Below are 26,670 nucleotides of genomic sequence, written 5' to 3' on the forward strand. Positions count from 1 at the left end.
TTACGGTAACTGTTCACTAAAAGTTTCTGAAGTACCAGAGCATCTGTTATCTGCCTACAGCACAGAAAGCCTTTTTGTCATGACAGGATGACACTCGCACAAATGTATACCCTCTTCCCCGGACACTTCTTGTGGCCCCCAAAAATCATCTGGTGGCCTGCTTCTCTGACAGGAGGTGGGCTACTACAATTTATTTTCAAATCTCAAATCAAAACTTTGACTTGTTTTCAGTTTATCTAAATCTATGAGGGAGTATACTCAACCTAATTCTCCATCAACAACCATCTCTAATAGAGGAGATGGCTGTGGCCATAACCCAAAACAGTTTTAGGTCTGTTTCTTCCTCTTCCCCACCAACACGTAGTTTTGTCCAGATATTAAATTTAAATTTTTTGCAGTTTGTGCCTGCTTCATAACCATGGTCACATTAGATCTGTCAGCTTTATCAGCCCTATATTGCTCCAAAGTAAGTTGCAGTTTGGAGGGAAATCAGAAATCTTGCAACATAAGGATTGCAACGTATCTTAGGGCTCTTTATTTAAATGACACTATTCATTCTAAAGATATATTAAAGATCTTGCGTATGTAAGAGGCCAGATCTAAATTATGTATCGTGACCTCAGGACACACAATGAACTACAATAGATTAACGCGCAGTATCATTTACATCACTGGATATGTCCAACTGCAGTGAAGTAATTCCATACAGGCACCATTCATAATAGAAAAAAAGTACCATTTTCATATGGGTTATGAAGTTATTTTAAACAGAGTGCCTTGCTGGGAACGAGCAGAAGGAAGCACGTGAAGCAGAGACTGATTTTGGAGAGACAAATGGAAGACGTAGGGAATTATGTAGTTTTGCTACTAGACTAGATGTTTGTCAGGCCCTGCAAATCTCCTTTGCCTTTTCTCCAAATTAATGCTTTGACTCTTACCACCCCACTTCATTTTTCTAAGAAAAGGGAAAGTGGGACAGATCTCTTGCCCTTAGCAGAAGAATATCCCTCTACTGCATCTTGTCCTGTCCTCTAAGGACAGCATCGTGGAAACTGCTCCTGACTCCCAGTAGCTCACATAAACATGAAGGGCAAGGATCAGGCAGGCAAGTTAGGACAGGAGATTAGAAGAAAACATTTAATGCAGTATTTGGGCAAAAAACATAAGGAAAAAAGATTAGTTACTTCCCTAGAATTCATACCTAGCAGGAGTCATGAACAATGAAGAGATCAGACACTACAGATACCTACCTATTTTTTAATGTTATTATTTAATTATTATAACATTATTTAATGTTATTTAATGCCTGAGAAAGTCAGGCATTTGGAGCAGAGACAAAGAACTATCTGAATAATGCATTTATCTTTAACATGATTTCTGTAACAACACAGTTTTTGGAGGGTATAATGCAAAGCTTGAAGAACTAACAGGAAACCAAAAAAGGAAGAAACAGTAGAAAGCAATGTGCTTTTGCTCCAAGTACTTGCAGTGACAGGACACATATTCACCTCTTCTAAACAAACAGAGTACAGATATCTTACAGTAGAGAGACAGTCTTTTTTGTTCAAAATAGCTGCCAGGGCAAGGAGCTAAAGCCTCATTTATGTAATAAGCTTAGAAGCTAGTAAAGTAAAGTAGGATGTGCTGAGGGAGGTGGAAGATTATAAAAGGTGATGCAGTTGTTACCAACACCAAATTTTGGAATTGCAACATCTATATCCATGTTAAACTGCTTAGTCAATCTCATTTCTTCATCACCAAGGCCGTCTTCTTAGACCCTTCGTTTATTTTATATTTTTGAATGACTGATCTCTGTTTTTCCCTTGGAGAGATTATACCAGATGCCACTTTGTTTACTTAAACTTGTGCTCTGGTTAGGAAGTACTACTTTGCATAATGACCTGTTTTTAAGGTGACCACAAATGTCAGGTAGTACTGTGTACTTTTCATTCTGGGCTTATCTTCAGACAGTCTCTCTGGCCCCATAAACAATATTCACTTAGAGAAAATGAATCCCTACATAAAAAGAAATACACACTTGAAATTTTAGTTAAAATACATAGTCATCCTTTCTAAGTGTCATTAGTGATCTAGGATCATTCTGTGCCTGTCATGTAATCATCACAGCAATTTCAAGAAAATCAGTTAATCATGATTAATGGCTTGAGAGACTGATACAGTCTGCAAATTAATTTCATGGTCAAGGTACAAAGATACAGAGCAATGGGACTGTTTTTTCTTGAAAACCGCCACCTGGGTTTCAGTGGCTATTCTGACAGTGGTGGTCCTGAGAAAAATTCTACCCTCTGTGTGCCCTCCAATATCTGCTCTGCATAATGTTTATCAAAAAGTCCTGACTCAGGCTCATGTGACACTTGCAGAGTTCCCATTTTGTAATGACTATGCTCAGTTCACAAACAAGCAAAATGACCTACCACACAGTATTTTCTTGCTGCTTCATTCCACGGCTGCAGACTGATGACATCATCATTCCATAACCTCTCTTGCCACCAGCTTGAGTCTGTAACTATCCTTCTACAGGGAGCATAGGGTCCTTTTTGTAAGCAGCAAAATATAGTGTTTTTCAGATTCACCGCGCAGAACTCAACTCAGGGGCCCAATAAGAAGAAAACTTATTGTCAAAAAATTGACAATGGGCTCATAAGCACAACAACATGCAGCCACAATTCTGGATTGACCATTTCAGACTGTATGTGAGTATTGGCTCACAGGCCATTTCATAAACTCACACTAGATTATTTCTCAGTTCCACTGAAATACACCCATTTCCCATAGGACTAAGAACAGGTTGTATTCACACACATCCCTTTGGCAGATAACAGTGCAATAAAAATCTGAGTCAGTACAAAAAGGAAGAATTCAGCACTCCTACTGCTAAATGTCACCTACAGAGAACAGATCTCCTCCTCTAATTTTCAGGATTAAGGGCAGAATTTTCTTCACTAGAGCCAATTAAACCTCTACAGCTGCCAACCAAATTTGTCAAAATGCATTTGCAAAGAGCTACAGAAGATGACAAAGGGACAATTAAAGACAGTAATATTTCTGAAAATATCACTGGACACTTGCAGTTGGAGAGGATTCTGACTAGCTTTTCTTGGGGTCTGAATGCTGCGGCAATTATGGACCAAGCAATTTAATAACTGTTAAAATAACTAGCAATGTGGCTGATAATGTATTCAACTAGGCTGGCCTTTACTTAAGTTCACTGCTACAAAATCAAAAATTGAGAAAAGTAATGTGCTTTTTCAAGCCTTGGGCTAGTTAGGAACTAATTCCAGAATAGTGTAGTACATAGCTTTGCTTCAAACTGCTCCAGGGTCACCTCATATTGTGCTGAGCCTTTGGCAGAATAATTGTGTCCACCCTGGCAAACCCTGGCACCACTTGAACAATTACTATGATGTTCCCATTCAATTTTAACATTGCAAGTGACAGTTCAACAAAGCATAGCTCAACAAATGTGGTTTTTTGGCTTATGTCCATTCCTTTTACTGTCTGCTCTCCTCAGCATAAGGGGAGATACAAATATCCCTCCTACTCATAATACATTGTTTCTTCAATTTGGTATGAATCCATAATAAAAAAACTTTGTTTCTCTCTCTAAATAGGAGTTTTCAAATCCACTGTGCTAAACAGAGACAGAGAAGCCCATCAGGAATCAGTATAGATGAGGACTTCCTATCAGGTCCAAGCAAATAAATGTTTTGCTACATTGCTTGCCAAGACAATAACGCTTGCTGGTGCATACTGTGTCAAGGAGTTTTTTATAAGCAGAAGGTTAATCATCAATTCAATACACTCCTGAGTACAGTTAAATACAATCTTCAGTGACCTTTAACATTATGAATGGAAGCCTAACGTGCTTAGTTTGTGATTAGCCATATTTGGGAGTCCATACACTTTTATGTGGACTCTAAAAATGTATTCAGTCACCAGTTAAGTCTGCTTTAGCAAAAAACACTGTGAACTCAAAAAATAAAATAAAATCAGCAACAGAGAGTCAGTGCAGTTTAACTCTGAGGTAAATATGAAATTCACCCAGTAACTGTTGCACGTTGGAGGGGTGTGCCTACACACTGCAGGGAAAAAGCTGCAGCGATATGGTATACTGTAATGATTTTCATTTGATGTCTCACAATACTTACATCTGTGTCTGTCTTTTAAGGCAGACACATTTTGTAGGGTACACCACAATCTGGGTCCCCATATATATCTTCTGGCCAAATCCAGACTGGAGGAGCTGCTGAAGTGAACTGCAGATCCCTCCCTCCCTGCACAACTGGGCTTCTTTCCCTCCTCACAGACAGGACATGGTCTTCGTGCACGTCTGGGAGATTCAGAGCAAGGGCTAATCCCCAGGCACACCTGCTATAAAGTGAGAACAGCCAATGAGCTCAGCTGTCCTTTCAGCTGCAGCCTCTTGCAACCCTGTTTATACATGTAGGTCCAACAGTTTTGCATTAACAATGCACTGAGTGGTACAGTTGGGGCTTCCTTGCACAGGAACTGCTTACCTAAAAATCCTTTATCTTGGTGACGAAGGAATAGATAGTAACACTTCTTCCTCATCAACTCTCTTTATATGAGCAAGGTCAAGCATAAGAGGGATCTATGCTTTAATTCTATTTAGAGAGTGAAATAAACCCATCAAGAAAAAAGATTCTTAACACAGAAGATGTCAAAGGTGTTAACCTGAGGAATACATGTTTGGACACCACACGTAAGAACAGACCCACTGAACTACTTCTATTTTAGAGTATTTTCAGTGCGGATGAGCAGTTCATTGCTAACCTTGCTATTGGTCACAAAGAGATTACATGTGGCCATATAAGAAATAGTTTACTTATTTTTTCTTAGTCTGAACACTGTTAAATTTAAATAGCAAAAGATTTGTTTATAGCAATAACATTTTAAAATCTATTTTAAATTATTCTCCTCTGTTTCTTACTTTATGCATTTGACTGCCTTTACTGTTATCAGTTATGTTGTTTCTGCGCATTTGAGACCGTTCCATGGATGTTCCATTACCATGACATCTCTACGTTAATTGTTTTTATGCACATCCCTTGCACTGGCACAGGTGGAAAAGTAAGCCTGAGGATGAAAAAAATAGGACAATGAAAACCTAGAAACACTGATGAGAGAGCACTTAAAAACACTCTATCTTTCAACTTTTAATTTTTTCCAATACTACTAGTTGATAGTTTTCTAAAATGCAACACTCGCATACTGTATTCTAGGGAGCACTGTAGATAACTGCTAATAACACAAACTATGATTCTCTGCCAACATTTGCAATTTGGCCTGAAAACCAAGTGACTGACTCTGAGAGGCAGCAACTCAAGCTGCCAGCTCCTGTTAAGTTCCAAACTTGAGAGGAGCAAAAAACTTGTCCCTAAAGCCAAATTTTGGAAGGAAACACGATGTTGGCCTTTGCGTGCGTGCCTGGCCCTCCTGGCAGGCTTTGTCTTGTGGCGAGGCCAGAAACCGCCCAGCAGCTACACGTGCAAGTGCAGCCCCCAGCCCCGCCGCAACGCTCGTTAAAACGCAGGAAATACCTAGCATAGAGACCACTTAGTATGCGTGTTCTGTAATTATTTTGCTGTTGCATGGAGTAGCCAAAAGCCTAAAGACAGGAATTTTTATCCACCCAAAAGCAAGCCCACATCTTTACGCATACCAGCGCTGCCTGTACTAGTGCGGCTGTTGCCGTGCTGCTTTTGCCTGCTCCAGCCTGGAAGAAATGAGTCAGGCCGATCAACTAGTCTCGGCTATACATCGCCTATCAACCCGCACCAACTAGCTAGCACGAACTGGATTCCCATGCTGCCCAAACACCGGCCCCTTTCCTCCATGCAGTGACGTGCAGAGCCCCGGGTGCCTCCTGCGGGAACTCCCAGCCGGGCCGCGCCGCGCCGCAGAGGAGAGGAGAGGAGAGGAGAGCGGAGGCGAGCCGGGGCGGAGCGGGGGCCCCGCCGCGCCTGCTCCTTCCATCCCGCAAGTCGGGGAAAGCTCTCCCCTCCGCACGCCCGCGGGCTGCCGGCGGCGGCAGCGGGCCGGGCCGGGCCAGGCCCAGCCCGGGGGCGGCCCCGCAGGAGGCGGCCGCGACAAAAGGGCTTCCCCGCGGGCAGCCGGCGCCGAGGCCGCCCCCGCCTCTGCGCGCCCCGGGGGAGCCGCCGGGCGCGGCGCCGACATGGAGCCGGCCAGCGAGACCCACGAGCTCAACGGGCTGGCGGAGGGCGCGCAGCCGGCGGCCGCCGAGCGGGTAGGGGCCGCGGCGCGGCGGAGCGGAGCGGAGCGGGGCGCTCCCTCGGGGCCGGGGAGAGGCGGGGGCGGGAGCGGAGCGCGGGCTCCCCTCACCGCCCGGGGCCACCGGCGCAACGGTCGCGGCGCGCAACGGTCGCGCGTCCCTCGCCTCAGGTCGCGGCCGGGGGCGGCAGCCATGGCATCCGGGGGCCGCGCCGCCTTGCTCCGCCGCCGGCACCGCGCGCTGAGGGGAGGCGGCCGCCGGCGGGAAGCGGCACGGCCGCCGGCTCCCGCCCGCGCAGCACCCGCGCAGCGCAGGCCTGCAGCGGCCGGGGAACCTGCGCGGTTTCCCCCGGGCTGGCGCGTAAGCGGTGCCCTCGGAGCCCCGCTGCGAGGGGAGGCGCGGGGGGCGCCCTGGTGCGTTGTGGCTGCCGTTAGAGACAGGCAGGTACTGAAAACGCCGTGAGGTCCCTGCCGTGAGGACCGCCCGGGACTAGCCTGGGCCACGGGACGCCTCCCCGCTCAGCCGGTGCCTGGGGCCGCTGCCGAGCGCCAGAGGTGCCGGTGTTCCCTCCCGGGGGCCTCCCGCTCTGAACTAGGCGCTGGAGGCTCAAGAAAATCTCCACAGAAGAACAAGTGCAAAAGGCAGATCAGTTAGAGGCCTGGGGGCTATCTTCCTCCCCCCAGTACAGTAATCCAAATAGCAAGGAAAACAAAAAAACTCATCTTTTTACTGCTCTAGGCAAAACATGACTAAAAAACAGTCTTCACAGGAAAGCATTTCGTTCCATACAGAGAAAGGACGTTTTTCCAAGCATGCCACTTATCTAAAAAGCTAAACTGGTGAAAGAGCATCTTTCATGTTGCTTTGGAAGAGGTTTACGCTAAACCTCAAAAAGCAGCTCTTATTCCAAGCCAGGACGCTGTCACACAGAAACTGTTATACTGAACCGCCTCCTACATCACGAGTAAAACTTTGGTTACAGACAGACCGGGCTGATTGCGGGGTGGGTCTGCCCTCCTTCCCTTCCTTCCTGACAAACTCTTGCTGACCTGACTTTCATACCAGAAGGACATCTGGTTTTAATAAATCCCCGAAAATACCTAAGAAGAATCAAGGCTGGCATACACAAGTCGAACTGAGAGGTTTCATTTAAGCTACTGACTTCCCAGCAATCCGTATCTTACACAGGCAGTCTTGATTGCATCACCATTACTAGAAACTTTTTTTTTTTTTTTTTAAATCTTGGTCTGTCCTATGAATAGTTCTGTATTTTTCCTATTTTGCTTCATCTTCAGTTGCATGCAATCATCATTTCATTACATCTTTCCCATAGAAGCTGTGCAAATCCTATGCAAATATGTCATACAAAGAATAAGAGGTTACACAATAGTTAGCACTTCTGAGGACTTTCCAGACACTTCTCCATTTTCTAAGAGACATAAAAAAAATACATATATGTGGTGAAACAGATAGGGACAGGTTTCTGAAAACCAGTTTTTGAATGGTAGGTACCTTAAAAATCTGGCCAAGTCCACAATTCACACAAACAAATGAACACCTCAACTGAGCAGCCAGCTGAACCTGGAGAGGCCACAAATCCACCCCCACCCCAAGGCAGTGCTAAGCTTAACTAGTGGTTTAATGTGTCCTCGGGGATAGGAGAAGAAATAAATAAACAAAAGTCACATCTCCTGAAAAGGTATACAAAAGATCTAGTCATCTGTTGTATAATGGCCATAGCTTAAAATACTCTTCTTCTAAAAGTATTTCTTTTCTTTGCATAATTTTTTCCCTATTTTTATGAATCAGTAAGATTTTAGAGACGGAGGGGAAGACTTCATTTCTGAGTGGCTATATATTTATCCATTACGTTTCCTACCTGTAAGTGATGGAGATGTGGACAGAAATTCACATCTATTTGGATCATTAAATGGCTGTATAAAGTTAGCAGTTCAATTCTGCAGCCATATGGCTAATCTTAGGAAAAACTAAAAATTGTGAAGTTGTGTTCTGTTTTAGTTCTACATTATTCCTTTTGGCAGATCCTTCTCTTTGATATAACTGAAATTTTGTGCTTTGTTGAACATGAAATTACCACTGAAGTTCTGGAAAAGTTTGCCATGCAATGTTTTCCTTAAAGATGAATACTTTAGGGAACTTATAAATTTATATTTTAAGCAAGAATTTTTTAGCATCTTGTTAATAGTTTCAATTAGAAAGACTGTTGCAAAACACAGTAAAAGAACAGCTCACTGTAAAATCAGTATGACTCAGTAACACAGCCTTATATTCCCTCATTATTACTAAGCATCTTTCCATTATTTTAATACTAGGACTGTCCCTAAATACAGGAATTTTGTGAAGCTTGCTCCATGGCATTACAAACCTAACAGAGGCCATATTAGTCAACAACCAGACCACAAAATTGTCCTATTTCACTTTGTCTCAATGCTATTCAGCTATGAAAAATGTCTATAAATTGCCATACAATTGCAGTAACCACTAATCTAAAATAGAAAGAAAACTGTATGCAGAATTAGAACAAGCCAAAAATTATCAAGACTGCATTTCAGAGTAAATCTCCTTGGAGGTAAAGAACCTTTCGACAGTTTAAGGACCGTATCGCTAGTCAGAAGCACAGTTCTTAGAAATCCTTCTTGAATATGTAAATAATTATCAGTGTTCCTTTCCCAGTCATCCCATTCAAGCTGTTGGTTTCCTGTATTTAATAAAGGCATTCTGCTGCATAATGATTTAATATTAGAATACCTTGAAGGTATTTAGTGTTAACACCTGTAATTGATATTAAAATGAATATTTGTACTTTTGGGGAACCTACATATGACACTCTGACCTGATACGCAAAAAATGTTGAGCTCTAGATTTTGCAATTGCAGCTGATATTAGCAGTAGCTGCAATGGTAAGTTTACACGAATCAAAGCAACTCAGGCTGTACTTCTGACTTACACTTTGCACTTTCTGATTTCAATGCATTGATTTGGGAAATTGGAAGTTCGCCTTACTGACCCCAAAATATTGGAGTTCTAGTGTGATTTAATAAGACATAACCAGTCTTGTGCTACTGCAGCTATCAGTTAATTTCATTTGCAAGAACAGCTGCACTGAATTTAATGTTCATAATCAAATCTGATCCTTAACTTGGAAGTTTCAGGATCCTGTTGGTTCAGGTAATATTTGAATATTTTACAGCTTTATTAGTTGTTAGTTTTTCTTTAAACCTTCTCTTTACAAAAACATGTGATGAAAGAAATTTAAGAACCTAAGTTCTAAAGAACCTAAGTACCTAAAAATTTGTACTCAAAAGACAAATGATTTCTTTCCTCTTGCATTCATTCTGAGGGACAGAAATGAACATCAGCTAAGTTTATATACAAATCCAGAAGAGGCATCATTTTCACTCGTGTTTTTTCCTCTCTGACTTCCAGGTGACCAGCATATCAAAATGCCACTTTAGCTGACACTTGTCTTGTCTGAACAGACTAACTGGTACAATTTGGGGAGACTGTCAGCAGAGAGGTCAAGTTTGACAAGAAAAACAAAATTCTTAGTCTTTTTTGTCAGCCTTTCAGCACACTAATTTGTGACTACTTCAGCAGTAACTGGTGTTTGAAAAATGCTCTATTCAAAGAGCCATGTAATTTTTCCACAAGGAGTAATTTACTCTGTAACAGAAGGCAGAAATCCTTACTCTTACAAGTCACTGTATTTAGCAAGATACCTTATTATTTGTTTTTGAATGTCTCTAGTTTCTGTGCTGTTTCTTTCCTGTTCAGTCATCAGGTGGTAATCATCCTTAGAAGTGATCTATGAAACTCAGCATCTAAGGACTTTCACCTTAGTGACTTTTTTTTTTTTTTTTTTAAGTGGAATTAATAAATCCTTTCTGTGTTGTGAAGAGACTTGCTTATTTTGGCAGTACCATTATAATGACTAGTAAAGCAAACAGTGGCAAAGTCTGTACTAATATAGTAGTCAATAAGACTGTGTATGGAATAAAATTCCACCCTGCTATGAAGGAATAAATGTTAGGTTTGATCTTTAAGCAGCAAAAAAGCACCAACTTCTGATGTAGCATCTTAGCTTTCTCCTTGCAAACTGCCTACAGTACCCTGGGGAAGGGGCAGACCCTGTTCCCTTGCAGAGACAGCGAGTGGTGCTGCCTCTGGGGACAGTGCTGTGTTCGTGTAGAAATGAGCTGTTCCACCAACAAGCTTCAGTCAGAGATACAGTGAGATGAGAAGGCTTTTGCCTCCTCTCCTTTTTGTAAATGTATAGACTAGCATGGCAAGTTGTTCTGCTCAGATGCTTTGGGGGAAAGCATGCCGTTACTGACACGAAAAGGCAGATACTGCAGTTCCAGCTACACTTGGCTCTTGTGCATGCACACGTGGATGCACATGCTGTCTTTCCTCAGTGACAGCAACTGTAGGGATCAGCTTATCTATACCAGAAAATTTGAATACTGCAAGTGCAATCAGCTGTTTTGTTTATATTGATCCTCATTTGGATGCACTTAAGATTCCTCATTTGGCACAATACATACCATGCTCTTGCTAAATGGCACGTGTAGGAAAAGCCTTAGTTTACATTAGTCAAAGAAAATCTCCAGCAGTTTCACTTTCCCCAGCTGCATCACTACAGGTGATAATAGTATAGTCACTAGTTTAGTACAGAAGATTGCATGTATTGCTATGTGTTTTGAATCTCTGTGTAACCATAAAGGCACATAAAGTTCCCATGTAATTTGTTGTACATGGCTGTCTTTAACCTGAGGATAAGGCAATAGCTCTTGTTTCACTGCCTGTCTGCATACAGCTATGTAACATGTAGTTTATTCTCCCCCAAAATGCTGCTGTAGTACTGGCTGCATTTGTTTTAATACTTCTAGCAGCTGCCTTCAACTGTTCTCTCAGAAAGCAGTGCTAGTCTGCATTTTACAGTTTTCCATCTTAAGAGAAGAAGCTCCATTTCCCAACCAAGCAGATGTAAGTGATTGTTGCTGGCATGTCCATGATTACAGGTTCTTTTTCTGACAGAAGACAGTGTCTCAGGCCAAGAAAACGCTCTGTACAATTGAACCAGCACTTCTCTGTGTGCCCAGATCTGTGTGCCTAGGTCCAGCTATGAACTGGTCTACTTCCAGAAGCGGTAGCTGAAAGCCTTCTCTAACAATGTAAAATACTGCAGTTTTTAGAATCTAAACATCCTGGACAAATCACTGAGTTGTGATGTCAAGAATAAGAAGTTTTGCCTGAGCAGCATTGAGTTCTATACTTTAAAAAGTCTTCTCTATTAGAGTTCAGAAGTGACTCAAAACCTTTGCTTCCACAACAGTTCAAACACTACTTCATTATTTCTGTGTGCAGCTTGACCATATGGAAATAGAGGATTAGCAACCAGCAAGGTCCTAAAAATGCAGCACTGTATTTTCCCAGGAAAAGAAAAGGTCATATCCTGCTGTTTACACAGAAACTGTCTCATGTCATGTAGTCACAAATGTAGCTTAAAGGAAGATGTGGTCCAGTCTGTTTACTTTTTTGCATAGTTTAGGGAAAAAAAAGCCACCTTAAATTTGCAGTCACATCCCTACATTGAGTGAAAACAAAGAAACCAGTTCTCATATTTTAGCTGCAGGCCCCTTCCACCAGGATTCAGGGCTGAGTTACAGCTACCTATGGAATATTTGCCTATATTTGTACCCAAGGGAAATTTTGAAGTCAGTATCTTTGGCTGGAAGGAGTTAATTAGCTACTAGACATAGAAAAATAATTCCTCTATTATGAATTTACTGCAAAAGAGATTATATTGCTCTCTCATGCTACTAGAAATAGTCTCTTTTAAACCAATGCTCAGAAATAAAATTCTATGACACACATCTAATCCCCCCTTTTACACTACGTAACCAAGAGTGGTTTTGCCTGTACAATGAACAGTGGAAAAATACTAGTTTGGATCTTTCTACCAAGTACTACCAGCATATATTTCAGGCTGCTTTACATAACAAAATGAATATGCATATGTGTTTTAATGCTTATGGTGGATGGTATACAGTGTTTTTTGTTTGTTTGTTTTAAAGTATCCAAATGTTGTAGTTGTTTAATGGGAGGGAGGGCGAGGGGGTGGAGGCGAGGAGTTGTGGGCAGACTCCAAAGCCTGTTAAGTAGTGTTTTTTGATTGCGGCATATAGACAAAGCCAAGTGAATACCTGGTTCTTCCAAGTGACCTCAGTGTTCGTTTCAGACCCATTCACTTTCCGCCTGCTGAGCCTGAGCAAACAAGGCGTCTGCACGAAGGCAGGATTACATGGTTTCATTCTTTCTGCAGAAAAAAAGTAGTCTGCTGCTGCCCCATGACATTTTTTTCTCAGGAAAATACTTCAACTGTGGCTGGTTTCAGCGTGTCTGGTGAAAATAGGTCAAGTTTGGTAGTTGGCTGCCTGGGAAAGACCTGCAGATGTGTTTGCCATATGCATAAATACCTGTCCTATTTAAAGAGACACTTGTAAGTCTGGACAGCGGCAAACCTGGCTTTGGAGTTGGAAATTTGATGGTTATTAGTGTTGCTGAAGAGAGTTAGAGGGCGTTTTCTGCATTTGAATTAGCCTTTAAAAAGAGACTTTCCTCACAGTATTTTCTGGCAAGTATGAAGACATTTATACAGTTAAAAGGTCTCTTAAGCCAGTTTTAAGAAGTCAGCTAGGACAAATTTACTTTGTTTTATGAGATGGAATTAAAATAAAGGCTACAAGTAAAAGAGAAGTGAGAATGAAGCTGCTAACCTGTTCAGAGACTAGGAAAGAAGGCTGCCTAATCTTTCTTCATCTAAAAGTTAGGCAGCTAAGTCTAGCCTAGTCACCCTCAGCTACATTTAACCAGTAAAGAAATAGGAACCCTGGGAGACAAGGCATCACATTACAAGGCAGGTCATATGCATCATCATCAGGAAGTGCTAGTTTTATTCATCCCTCCACATTAACTATACCTAGGTGCCTCTATTTGTGCCCCACAGTATGCAGCTGTGCCAAGTATACTTCCTCAGCAGCTTAGTTTGAGGGTTTTTGCCTCCCATTTGTTTGCTGGGGAATCCTGAAAAAAATCCACTGTTGGGAAAATGGAATGAAGAGTTACCCCTCTTCCTTATCCTAGCAACAGCAGCTCATACGATAGTTAAACAGAAAAACAATTCACTCTGCATGAACTTGGACAGTAGCATGGCAGAGTAAGAAGCAGCAGGAAAAGAGATCAATCAAAGCTCATACAGCTCATAGCCAAATCATGAGAGTTAGGCTCATGAGTGACTCAGTGACTATGTAGATGTGCAATGACATCTGCACAGGGTGAATTTAATGTAGTACTATGCATAACACATGTATTTTTAATTATACCTTTGAGACTAAAATATTTACAATCTGTTGCTTGCTTGCCTGTTTTACAGGTTCCCCCCTGCCCCAACTTTTCTCAGAGCAAGCTTTTCAGATTTTCCAAGCGTTCCTTCTCTCAGGATGGGAACATACCGACTGTTTGGCATGAACTTACAAGCTGGAAAAAGTGCATCTGCCAAAGTCTAGTACACTGTCTACTGCTGCTTTATCAGATGGAAGGCAGCAGTAACAATGAGAAGGATGCATAGATAGAGCAACAGCGGTACTGAGACTATTGATATTGTTACAGAAACCAGCTGAGGGGCTGAAAGTCATCTCTGGGTCACTATGCCAATTAATATAGATATCTGAGTAACCTTTTTGTCCCTCCCCTCCCAATTTTAGAACAGAATGTCACAGTGGTTTCAAAGAAATGGACCTATGAATTTCAACCACTATGCAAATAAGAAGAGTGCTGCTGAGAGCATGTTGGATGTTGCCCTGCTGATGGCCAATGCATCGCAGCTGAAAGCCGTGATGGAGCAAGGACCTTCCTTTTCTTTCTACATTCCGCTTATCGTTCTTATCAGCGTATCGCTCACACTGCAAGTTGTAGTGGGAGTGCTCCTGATATTCCTTGGTATGTAGCAACAGCAAGAATCATTGACATTTATTTTTCTTATAGGATAGAACCTGGATGTATAGATTCTCCCATGTATTTGTTTTTAAAAAGTTACTATATTTGAAAGTCTGTCTCAGAATTGGTTAAGGTTTTCTCTGAAGACCATAGAAATACTGCAATAAAAGGAGTAAGGACAGGTTTATGTGGAGTCTTCAGTTTTGATTAACTTCCTCATATTCATTTTCAAAGAGCTTGAATATTCTTCTTTTCAAATGGTCTGAAGGAGGAAGGAACATGATGAAATACAGTAAAGGAAATATTAATAGGGTAGATACAATCATGCAGCTTGCCCAGTTTCATAACACTGTTTTTGGCAAGACTTGTTACCTAATCCTATGACAGAAATTTATTTGCTGCATATCAGTAATAATATATGTAATATTATAAGAATATATTGTGAACCTAGAACTCTTTAAAATGGAAATGAAAGTTGAAATGTTCATGTTGTCATTGCACATTGTCTTCAGTGAGTTTGTATTTCTGCAGTCAAGCCAAAGATTTGATAACACAGGCTGGATAGTAATTAAAAAAAAAAAAGTGTCTTATTTTTAAATTTAGGAAATTATTCAAAGCAGCCTCAGTCTTTAGGTGAGGAATGGTAGAAGTGTACTTGTTATAGCCGATTTTCAATCCCGTGTTAAACAAACTTAAGCTAAAAAGAAAGCAACTTTAAAGAGACTGATGGATGAGCTATTATGCAGTTGCTAGATAAAAGCAGATTTACGTGCCCACCTGAAAAAATAGACTAACTGGAACAAGATTTCACTCTAAAAACATACCAATCTATTATGCACATACTATGCTATTATTCAAAAAACCTAAAATGAAATAACATATAATGTCAAAATACAGTCCAATTAGCTTCTTGGGCCTGTAAATAGATTGTCTCAAATTCTAGTAAAACTCATATTACAGTAATGCTTTTCAGTTTCCTTGATCTGTTAGAGAGCAAATGATCTAGAAACTTGTCATTGGGGAAAGCGTTTCTACTTTTACCAGAAAAAAAATGCAATACCTTTAAAATACATGTCAGAACTCATTTCAAGAGAATAAATTCAAACAGGAGTTCTGCTGATGCATGCTTTGGACACATTTAATAACGAGACAGCTGTAGAATCGGGTCCCTGCACCCTGTCTTCACTTCCCCTGTTTCTGTCTTATGTGTTGAATTACAGGACCCTTATGTTTTGGGAAGTGTAAGGCAGCATCTTTGTTGTTCTCAAAAATAGAGGTTTCACCATTTGGTACTAATATGTGCTATAAGGCACAAGAAACAACATTTACTAATAAAAAAAATAGTTATTTTTAATTGATGTTACTAAATTAGTAGCACCCATGTCCTACACCAACTGTAATGTTCGTTAGTTCTTAAGCAGAGTATTGATTTAGTTAACTACAGAACCAGGCTCATTTCTATAAAAATATCATTCCTAAACGAGTATGAATAACCAAAAAGTGCCCAACCAAAACTCTGAGGAAAGTGGAAAGACAGCACTCTTCTGGAAATTCAAGTTTTCTGTTTTGGCATTAAACAGGTCTTTGATACTTCACTTTGTTATCTTAACTTGCCTGGATTCCCCCCCCCCCCCCCCCCACCGCTTATGCTAGGCAAGATTTAAGAGGAGAGTTTAAAAAGGAGTTACCACTTTTGCAAAGTTGCTAGAAATCTGTGACATTTATTAGTAGCACCCAAAAATCTATACTACATGTTTTAAGAGGTTATCAGAGGTAGCTGTGGAATCAGAGCTGGTGCTTAGCTTTTCAGCATCAGATGCACCCCATTATCCTCAGAAATGATGGAGACCTTCACTGGTTGGAAACATCTATGGAGCGGGTTTTTTTTTTTTTTTTTTTTACTGATATGAAATCATCTATTCTCATAGCTTTTTTCAAATCTTTCTCTTTAAATTAATGACTCTTTCTCTTTAAATTAATGACTACTATGACAGATCTTAAGCACATATTAAAAGAAAACTCTGGAAGGGAGTTAGCCAGAGTTCACATATGGCACTTACTGAATTATAGGTGCCACCACTGGCTTCTTTGTTACTCTGTCAATGTTCCACTTTTTTTGTGAAACTGAAAAACAGCTTTCTGTTCAGGGAGGAAGTTCCCAAGAAGCAAGGATACATATGGCTTGTAATATTGATATGCAGCTGACATCCAGCTTTTTCTTTCTTACGAAAGAGACAGAATATAGCTGTCTCTGCATTTGGTAGAGTTGGCACAAGGGCAAAATCCAATTCCTGGCTCAAAAGAGATTCCAGACAAGGATTAGAGAAAGCAACCTGGTGATAATGGAGGATGCGGGGAGAGAGCGTTGGAAATATGAACAAACCACCCCATTTCTCAGTTGAGGGCATCTCCCTCTTGGTTGTTTCAGTTGTTTACAACCTAAAGGCCTGCTTAGGTTCCTAGTTGTTGTTGGGCAATAATTTCTCAGTACATGCTGACAATTACTTTTTAATGCTTGTTTCTGCCAGACGTTGCCAAAGTGGCTTCCACCTCTGTAATTTCTATCTTTGTCACACAGAGTGACAAGAGTACTCCACAGCCCCAACAACTAAGTATATCTAAGGTAAAGTGCACAAATCACTCGGCAAATAGTGCGATTTATCAAGAGTTCAGCCTGCACTCTGCAATTATCAGCCATATGTTTGGAGCACTGAGGATGACAAAGCCTCCAGTTTATAAGAGTATGTTGCTGGAGTGTTGTCCATCTCTGAAACACATTGTCTTGTTGAGCTCCAAGGTGCTGAAGGATATGAAGGTATGAAGATAAGAGCATCACAGCAATAACTTGCTTTTCACAATGTAGATGTGTTAGTTTTTGCCTGCAGGAACAGTGTGCCTTTCTGTCCAGCCAGAAAAGACTACCTCTTGCAGGATAACAAAAGTCCAAATGGAAGTCCATGCTACCACCCAGTTTCTTCCTTTAAACAGTTTTATCCCAGGAGCTACCAATTACCTACCTTTCCTAGCAGATATTAAAAGCATTTCCTCCTTCAAAAGAGCTTTTTGTAGTACTCAGCAAAAACCCTACCTTTGGGCCTCAACAGGTATTTTATCCAACATGAGGTCCTTCTCTCAGAGCCTCCTGGCTCAGCCCATTGTTCCTGGGGTTCTTCTAGCTTTTCCAGAGGCTTCCTCCAGTTTTTCTGACTTATTTCAGGAGAGCCCTACCAGAAAGGGCACGGTAAGACAGCTTGTATCTAACATAAAGGAGATGCTCACACCTGCTGGCAGACTCTTCTGTCATCCTCAGATACAACAATCTCCCAACTCTCGTCAGCATCAGAAACTCTTGGATGTTCCCTCTCTGGGGCTGGAGCAGCACTGAGGCTGTAGCTCACCTAAAGAACTGCTATGCCTTGCCAGCATCACACACACAGAATAGGTAGATTTAAAAAGAAAAGAGAGAGATCCTCCAGGTTTTAACCAGTGTTACTGATCATCCAAAAATCTTTATTTTGAGGAAGATGTTCAGCAAGCTTGTCCTTGGAGGTGATTTGGTAATCTTAACTTTTTGGAATAAGAAAAATAAAGAATGCCTTTATGTAGTTTAAGGCAGGATGGAATGATAGTAATCCAATCCCACTATAAGAAAATACTTCAGGAAAGTGTTCTTAAGAACATTTATTCCTAATGGCATCACCTTAAATACTGTAATCATGAAGATAGGATTACTGCAATTCAACTTGAAAATTTAGAGCCCTGTCTAAACTGACAAGCGGTACTGGTTTCTTCTAACCCTTATTTGGAAGAAGTGACAGCTTTGAAAGTGCCAGTTCTCCTTCAGATATGATTTCTTTTAATACACAAAACATGTTAGCCCACTTTTGCCTTTTTTTTATTAAATCAAGTCAGTGTTAAATGCTTGTCTTATATACTTAAGGATTAATGTTCTGTTTTATTTATTCTGCTTCATTCACATGGAAGTACTAGAATCCTTCCTGGTACCGTTAGGATGCCAACATGCACGTAGCTCCAAATGTTTTACAGACATGCATACACAAGCTGTACCAAGCAGGGAGTACAGCTAGAGAAGGGCACCAGTACAAAAATCCAGCACAGAAAGAGATAGGGCTATCTGGCAAGAACCTGTAGCATTTTAACTGTAGTAAGTTGAACTTCATTCCATATTCTCAGGGCTTCAAGCTTCAGGTATTCAAGACTGAATTTTTAAAATCCTTAAAATTTGAAAGAAACCCCCCCACCCACCCAAACAACTAACCTAGGTTTCAAGAGATCAAGAACACTGAAGATTCCTAGTAATGTTTATGTACCCGCTACTTCCCAGGCACTTCCACAGCAAATACAGATGCTAGCAGGCTGCTTGCGACTGAAGGTCTTTTCCTTAGCACTTTTGCTGACACTGTAGAATCTAACTTCCCTTTTAAGTATGACTGATACAAATAGCTTAGTATAAGAGAAATTGTTGAATTACATGAATAATGTACTTCTATTCTGGATTTTGAAATACGCATATAATTAAAGTTTTTTTCTTCCCCTTTCTCTTTGAAGTAAAATATGACCTTAACAACCCCGCAAAACACAGTAGGCTGGATTTCCTCAACAACCTTGCAACTGGACTAGTATTCATTATAGTAGTTGTGAATATTTTTATCACCGCCTTTGGAGTGCAGAAGCCAGTGGCTGAGTCAGCTTCAAGACAGTAAGTACAAGGTGAGTATGGTTTCTCTGCACCATAAGGTAGTAGGTTGTAGCATACAAGCATGCAGTGCTCACTAAGTCATGACTTTAAAATTTATGAGCTTATCTATACAGTTCCAGACTTCATAGATAAATGAATTTTCTTTAGACTGCTACAAAAGCAGAAGCTGCTAGGAAATATTAAGTTATTACACAGCAGTTTTGTAAATGCAGAGTTCAAAAGTTAATGACAGCCTCTTTTTCTGTCGGGGCCCCTGGCATGTTTCGCGCACAGGAAACGACAACTATCCTTCAGGGATACCCACGCCTTTTGCTCAGTGTCGACAAAGCCAGGAAGGGAAATAATACTGTTTTGCTTCCTCCACAAGTCTTTCCTTTTTTAAAAAAAAGGTTTGCAATATACTGCAGCTTGTCTGTTATGAACACTGAAGATTTAATCTTTATCCAAATAACTACTAGGACTTATTAAATCCAACCCATGGGATGGCCAAAAAGCCACACTACGTTCACAGAAGTCAAAGGGCTCCAAGTTGGAGGCTCTTCCCTTTGTGGGAGGCTGAGCTCACAAAGATTGCACTATCACTTTACTTGATAAATGGTCATTTAGACCAGTACTGTTTTCCTCCACCTGCACTTTAAAGATTACTACTTAAACGGAAGGGTAAATACAGGAATGGTGAGAATCAAAAACAGGTGTCTTCCTAGCATCGTAGCTCTGAAGAACAATTTGAGAGTAGATAAACCTAGAATGCAGGCTCATAGCTTAAGGAGCAGGTCATTGCTATGGTCCAACACCTGCCTTTAAAACAGCACTGCTGAGTCTGTGTACACCAGCGTTGCTCTGGCTCTTCCAAATCTCAAATCACTTTCGGAAGACCTGGTGAAAAAGGAATTACTTAACTTTCCTGAGAAGCCACAGTAGACTGGCTGCTACACAGACAGCCCATGCGTGTAACCTTATCTGCCTGGTTAGCTTCCAGATGAAGTCCTCCATGAAATTTTACCTGTTACAAAAATCAGTTCAAGGCCTTGAACAGAGAGACTTTCAGAGGTTATTTTGCTTGCTTTAGCAGTGCTAGAGGTTGAAGAGCAACTTGATTTTTGTAGCAGTTTCTCTATGAAAAAGGAAGTATAGGGCATCTAATCTGAAGATGAATAGTGCAGCAGAAATCAGTAACATAAACAGAAACCAGGCATAAGTCTATCAGGGCTCTAAAGAGGCCAGGGGAAATCAGTGCAACAGACTACTGGGGAAATGAAGAAGAATGAAATTCATTTCCTTCTGGGGGTCTGCTTTAACCAAATACAAGCTTTTTGATGCAGTAAGATGGGTAAATGCATGCAGTGTACAGACCCATGAAATTCTGGCAGTGAAACATACATATGGGTATCTTCCAGCCATGGTCTCTACAAATAAACTAATATATTTTCATTTAACAGTAAAGAACAGAGTCTCCGAGGCATTATCAAAATTATAGGTGGAGCATTTGTCTCAGCAGTACATACAAAAATAATACTGAGACACTAACAGAACAGAATTGCACTGCCATAAAACCAAGAGAACTGAATGAAGGATTATTGCAATTTGAGCTCTCTTCACAGGAAAAAATATGCACAATAGCCAGGAACAGACGCAGACACAAGAATCTGGTATAAGCATCAGAAATTTCAGATAATTTTGAACTCTGGACAAGGTGGCATTCCAGAATCCCAGCCACAGCTCTTTTTGCTATAGAGAAAGAAAAGCTTAAGGCAGAAGAGAGAAGAGGTTTTTGCTTATCACACCAGTGTATCCTGAGGAGAGAAGACAACTTGATGATCCAGTCCCAAGCCAGCTATTTCCCTGTAGAGTATAATGTAACAGTCTATTCACAAGTAAGCTTCTAACCAGAAAGCAGGTATCATACAGTGGGACAGAACTGAGGCCAAAAGGCATGAAATGCAACTCCATGCCCCTACTCTGGCGAGTAACTCCACTTCTCTTGCCTTGTTGGGCTATTAGATGGATGAGCTCACCTAGTATCAGATGCATGGCAGATGAAACGCTATTTCAGATTGGATGCTATTTCTGTAGCAGTCCTTGCATTCTCCCTGATGTCTTACTGATTCTGTCATGTACCAGAGCCAGCCCTGCTCCCTTTTAGATTTCTTACTGGCTTTTAAGAGATACCACTTCTAAGTGTTTCCCAAACACCATTCCTGTATTTCTCCATACACAACTTGGAACTAAACTGCTTTAAAGAAACTTGCAGCTCTTACAGAGCCTTCAGGACATCTGTTTCAGGCATTAATGCTGCCCAAAGCTGAATTGGCTTGTAATGTGCTGGGCTGGTTTCTGAACATTGCTATATATTTGCTGTTTAAACAAGTAAAGCGCTTCCCCCGGCAAATTCCTATCATCTGTCTACGGACTTTGCCCTATCCCTTGCCACTTACTTCCCCATGCTTCACACACATATGGGGCTAAGTTTATGGAAACAGCAGTGGTTTTGCGCAGTGCCTTACTGCCCAGCTGGCACCATCTGGCAAGGAGGGCTCCTCACACCACTTGTGCTGGAATTTCTTTTCCACTGTTCCTTCTACAATCCATAAACTCTCAGCCCAAAGGGTTTTGTGGTTTAATTACGGATAGAATTTTGGAATCACATGTTAGAAACCTGTGTTTTAGAAGAAAAGTCAGAGTTTGCATCCAACTTCTCTGAGATCACCATGACAGCATGATATAAAAAATTCTGCCCAGTGGATGGTAATAACTCAACATACAGCTGTGCACAGCCAGAGTATTTGTTCAAATATGTAAGCATGGTTGATATTTACTGCTGAAATTGCCATAATAAAATTGCAGTGCCACAATAAAGGACAAAAAATAGCTGGTTTGTACAACTTCAGGTAGAGGAAAGACCAAAGGCTATATAAAGCAAGTTTACATCTGTACAAAACAGTATGGTTTGTAAAGACAAACAGCACTTTCCTCACATATGCACATTTTCTTAATAAAGTGGCTGAATGCGCTGCCTAGAACCTGTGTCTGTTTAATCCAGACTTGTTAAATTTTGAAGTTCTGAATGGCTTGGATCACCAAATCTGTAGTTTGCTCATTTGTACATACCACCTGTGCTAGAAATAGCTGTCCATAATGATAACCTGAATGGAATTTGAAAAACAAGTGTCTTTTTTGCATTGGGCTTCAGCAAAAAATGCAGCCTCTGCTTGCCAAATGACAATTTCGTATTGAATGGTCTGTAACAGGAACCAGTCTGTTCATGGATCCATAATCTGCTTAAAGCCCTGAGAAAAGCAAGTGGCTGTTTTCCAGCTTCACCTTCACGGTGCACACTTTTCCGAAAAGAACTTAATTCCTGCTTTAAGGCAAATCTGTCATTTACTGTAATTGCTGAATCACTAACTTCTCAACGTCTTTGTTTTGCATTTCAGAGATCTGAAGTACTCATTTTCCCATGGATGCCATTTGCACTTGAGCCAGTTATACTCGGACACAGTAAAAAAAATCTGAAGGAGCTGGATACAGAGCAGCTTTCTCAAGTTTCTGTCAACAGACACATTTGTATGCCTAGAACTTTCCAGTGTCTTAATATTTCAACCTTTAGGCATCTAAGGAATGGTTGATTTTGACCCACTGACTTGACTTTTCTGGATTCTGGCATTCCAATTTTTGTATAAACTAATAATTTTTCAGAGAAGTGATATAAACTCATCAAACAGGTAAAAATCAACTGATGGTATCTACTTCACAGACTTCAAGACTTGCTATTTTCTGTGCCTTTCATTTCTGCAGCAATTGGACATTTCTAGTGTGGTAAGAAACTCCAGGCCCTCAGCTCTGGCACAGTCACGGTGTCCTTCATTTCACTCGGTTGGCACCTAGCCTGTGGTATTGCACAGCACAGCAGTGGTTTTCCTGCGCGCTGTGCCAAAATAGCTCTGCTTTGTTCTCTCTCCCTCTCCCAGTTCCACTCTTCAACTAAAGCAAAGACAAGACAAATGGAAACAGTAGACTATCTTTTGTCCAGCTTTGCTCACAGATAGTCATTTGTTTTGCTGCTTTGTCTCTGGACCACCATCGAAACTTCCCTGTCCTTCATGCACAGACACAGAGGTAACCTCAGCGCTCAGTTTCTTACCCTTATCTTCCGTGCAATATCCATAGTGCTGGAAAGCCTGTTAAAAGCATTGCCATTTCTAAGCCCAGCTGGAAAACTAGAGGACACAGGGTGAACTTTACTTGCAAAACTGGCATCAAGGGCTTGACAGCAATTCACACAGCAAATGGAAGATTCATCCCTCTGTAGCCTACTTTCTCCCCAACCCTCACTTCTGCAGCTGTCTTATGCTCAAGAGTTTATGGCTAATATCTTCATTAATTTATATCGATACAGAGATATAGATATATAGATACCTTCATAGATTCTTCAGAGTCTTACCTGCTGGCTCAGGGACTGACACTTTCTCTAAATACACTGTTGCAAGCAACAGTATATATTACTGTTTATTTCCAAACTATCTGCTCTCAGAAAAATCATAGTTTTCTAGAACGTTCTTACTTGTAGATACAAATTTGTACTAATACATTTCCTTACTGTTATTTTTTAAATGCTTCTTCCTTGTACATATTTACACAAGTATGCCTTCCACTGTGCAAGTTTCTCATCTCATTTACACTTTTTTGATAACATTGCTTTCCATATCTTCGTTTACATATATCATACAAGAATAATTAACAGAAAACAAATTAGAAACTTGTGCAATTAGTTAAAGCACAGGCCACATTTTTGAATTTTGTATTTAACCTTTTGTTGCTTCATTTCCAGCTTAACATTTTTCAGTATCTGACAAACAGTGGTTTTAATTGCGTATTGTACAGGTTTAAACATAATTCAGAACAGCTACTGAATGAGATAGTCAGGACAAGCTTCTCTCTCTCTCTCTCCTTCATCTCCACAAACCAGTGAGCTGCTGACAGACTGTTCATCCATACTTGTGTTACAGCAGTTTCAGTGCTGCACTGCAGTGAATTGCCTGGCCAAGGAGTAGTGCTGGAAACCTTAAGATTTTCTCCCCTTTTCAAAAATAGATGACTGTAGGCAGAGCCCTTCCAAGCATGATAGTTAGGTGTGGCTCAGTGTCAGGCTATGATCTTGGTAAGATCCTTGAATATACCACCTTTGTTATGTCAGCTTTTTATCCACTGGGATTATTTGCCCTGTCTGTACATCTGACTCAGCCTGCATTAGCTCTTTGGAGGCATCTACCTCTCTCCTCTCACTCTACAGGGAATTTAGTACCCAAGTTAGATGCCCAAAGTGGTTGATTTGTGTCATCCTAAATAGATGACCCTTCAAAAAGGTAATTTCTGAAATGCTCTGCCTTTAACTTAGGCATAAATCATAGTTTATCATTTTTTGTTTTGATTTTTTGAGTTGAATCATTTTGGATTGCTTGGGTAGCAGTTTTTAAATATTCTCTATCACGTTGTCGGGTTTTTGTTTTGTTTTTAAAGCAAGAAAAAATAGGGAAAGTGTTTCGGACTTAGTTAATCCCCTAACTTTTTGACTTGTCCTTAAGGCAGATGCAAATAGGTAAGACATACAGGCTCTACTGACTTTTATCCTGTTTATACTAGGTGGTGATTTGGCCCAGTTTTGAATATATCTTTCCGTTCCTATGCTGCTTATTGCCATGGCCCTCCCTTATCAGCATGATTAGGTTTGTCTTGCACCAAAGCACTTGCAAGCAGTCAGATGGACTGTGGTACAGCAATACCAGGCTGTACAGCAATACAGACATACCCTCCTGCTTCCCACGTATCTCTGCTTTTCATTAATTCCAGACTTAGAAATTCCCTCATCTGTTTCACTTGTTTCTTCATTTCTCTTCCAGTGCTTTGTACACCCTCCCTCAGTTCCTTTCCTACTTTACTCCCCTTGTTATTAGACCATAGTTTTTCAGGTCACTCAAGCGAACAAGCTGTTACAGTAGTTTTCTCCCCACCAAAATATAATCATTATTCTTACGTTGTTGTCCAGCAGAAACTACCAAGGCTTGTGTGTTCCATCTCCCAGTTACTTACGCTGTAGCAAAGGAAAAGAGCTCACTGGATCCAGAAAGCCAGGCTATGAAACATTAACTAAGTAATGACATATCTACTACAAACTCCAGTGGACTTTGTGAGACGTAGGTTTGGGGACATACAGGAGGGAAAGAAACACGCTTAAGCTTGAACACATTCTTGGGCGTCTAAAGCTGAATACGTGGATCTGCACTAAGGGGTAGGTGCCTGTTCCCTTGAAGTCCGTCAAAGCCTGGCTTAGGACGACAAAAGCTTGAATCCCATTTCCCTTCTGCCTCCTGAGCACCTGAAAGCGTGATGGCAGTGTCACAGCTGCGATACTCTTAATTTCTGAAGACCTGGTTGCTTCTGTCGACACTAACCACACGAAAGCCTGATCCTAAAGCCGTCCACCTGGCTAGGAGAATGTACTGTGCATTGGCAGTATTCAACTCGCATCTGAATGTCTTTTTAAAATAAAGAGAATACTGATTTATTACAGTATTTTTTTATTGTGATTAAATAAGATTTGCAAAACATCTTCAGACATGCAGTCTGTGTCTTAAGTCTCTGAAGCCTTCAGAGGTCATGCATTTTTTATCAGACGAAAGCATCTGCAAGTTGGTTCCTAGTATAAATAATTTAAGCACATGATTATTATTCTTTTAAAGCAGGTGTTTTTTAAAGAAATCCTAGTGATTATCTCCTATGGGCAGCAAACAAATGCATCATTTTTAAATGGTTCTTTAGTTTTCCATGCTTTTCCAGAGTTCTTGGTTCTAGGCAAACATTTCACTTACAAACAAGTCATCAATAATGAAGCAAGATGAATTTTTACTGGCTATCTCAGGAGCTGGTTCATACCAGGACATCACTTCTGTTTTGTAAGCTGCTGTGCGGGGTAATTATACATGTTGCTCTGGTTGTTTTTGTTAGTCCCTTCAGCATCTAGGGCGGCCTTCATTGAACTTTCAGTTTAGTTTTATTTACTTAAGCAGATGACAACAACTGTGTTTACTGAAACTGATTTTTAATGTATGTCTTCTAAAACTGGTCACTAGCTGAAGTTATTCTCCAGCTGAATATTACTATAAAATGGACTGAACTGAAAAGTGTAATTCTGATTACTGTTTTCCTCTCAACTATCACTCAGATGGTTTTCGTTGCTCATTTTAGTTTATTCTAACAAATCCTTTATCCTGTTTTCTGCCTTGCCTTCATGCAATTCATACAGAGCCCAACCAAACACACCTTAGCATATGCCCTGGTGGACTGGGGCATCCCTCCCTCCAGCTGGGAGAGCGAGCGCTCCGCGCTCATCCTACTCCTCCAGGACACCGCGCTGTTCCTGTGCCCTACAGGAAAGGTGTGCTGTCTCTTTAACTGTTCACAGCCGTAAGAAACTATCTCAATCATTTGAATATTTGCAAAAGAGTAATCTGAAAAGAGTGACAGTAACCAAACACTATATAAGTTTAGGTTATTTTCTGTTACCAAGAGTGCTGCCATTTCAAATTGTGTGGCTCAGTAAATGCTACACGCAGCACTTTACAGCATGCTTTTGACAAAAGCAAAAAAAGAAAAGAAAAAT

General features: G+C 40.8%; 1 protein-coding gene across 1 annotated transcript; it reads left to right on the top strand.

The window, feature by feature from the left end:
• The first annotated feature begins 5,808 nt into the window (after positions 1-5,808).
• Positions 5,809-26,191, top strand: NINJ1 (ninjurin 1). Its single transcript, XM_064518889.1, has 4 exons — positions 5,809-6,289; positions 14,062-14,296; positions 18,863-19,024; positions 22,448-26,191. Exons 1-3 carry the CDS (start codon positions 6,218-6,220, stop codon positions 19,015-19,017), a joined length of 462 nt encoding a protein of 153 aa, XP_064374959.1. The 5' UTR covers positions 5,809-6,217; the 3' UTR covers positions 19,018-19,024; positions 22,448-26,191.
• Positions 26,192-26,670: the final 479 nt, after the last annotated feature.

This window comes from Dromaius novaehollandiae, chromosome 12 (genome assembly GCF_036370855.1).
Source record: "Dromaius novaehollandiae isolate bDroNov1 chromosome 12, bDroNov1.hap1, whole genome shotgun sequence".
Taxonomy (NCBI): Eukaryota; Metazoa; Chordata; class Aves; order Casuariiformes; family Dromaiidae; genus Dromaius; species Dromaius novaehollandiae.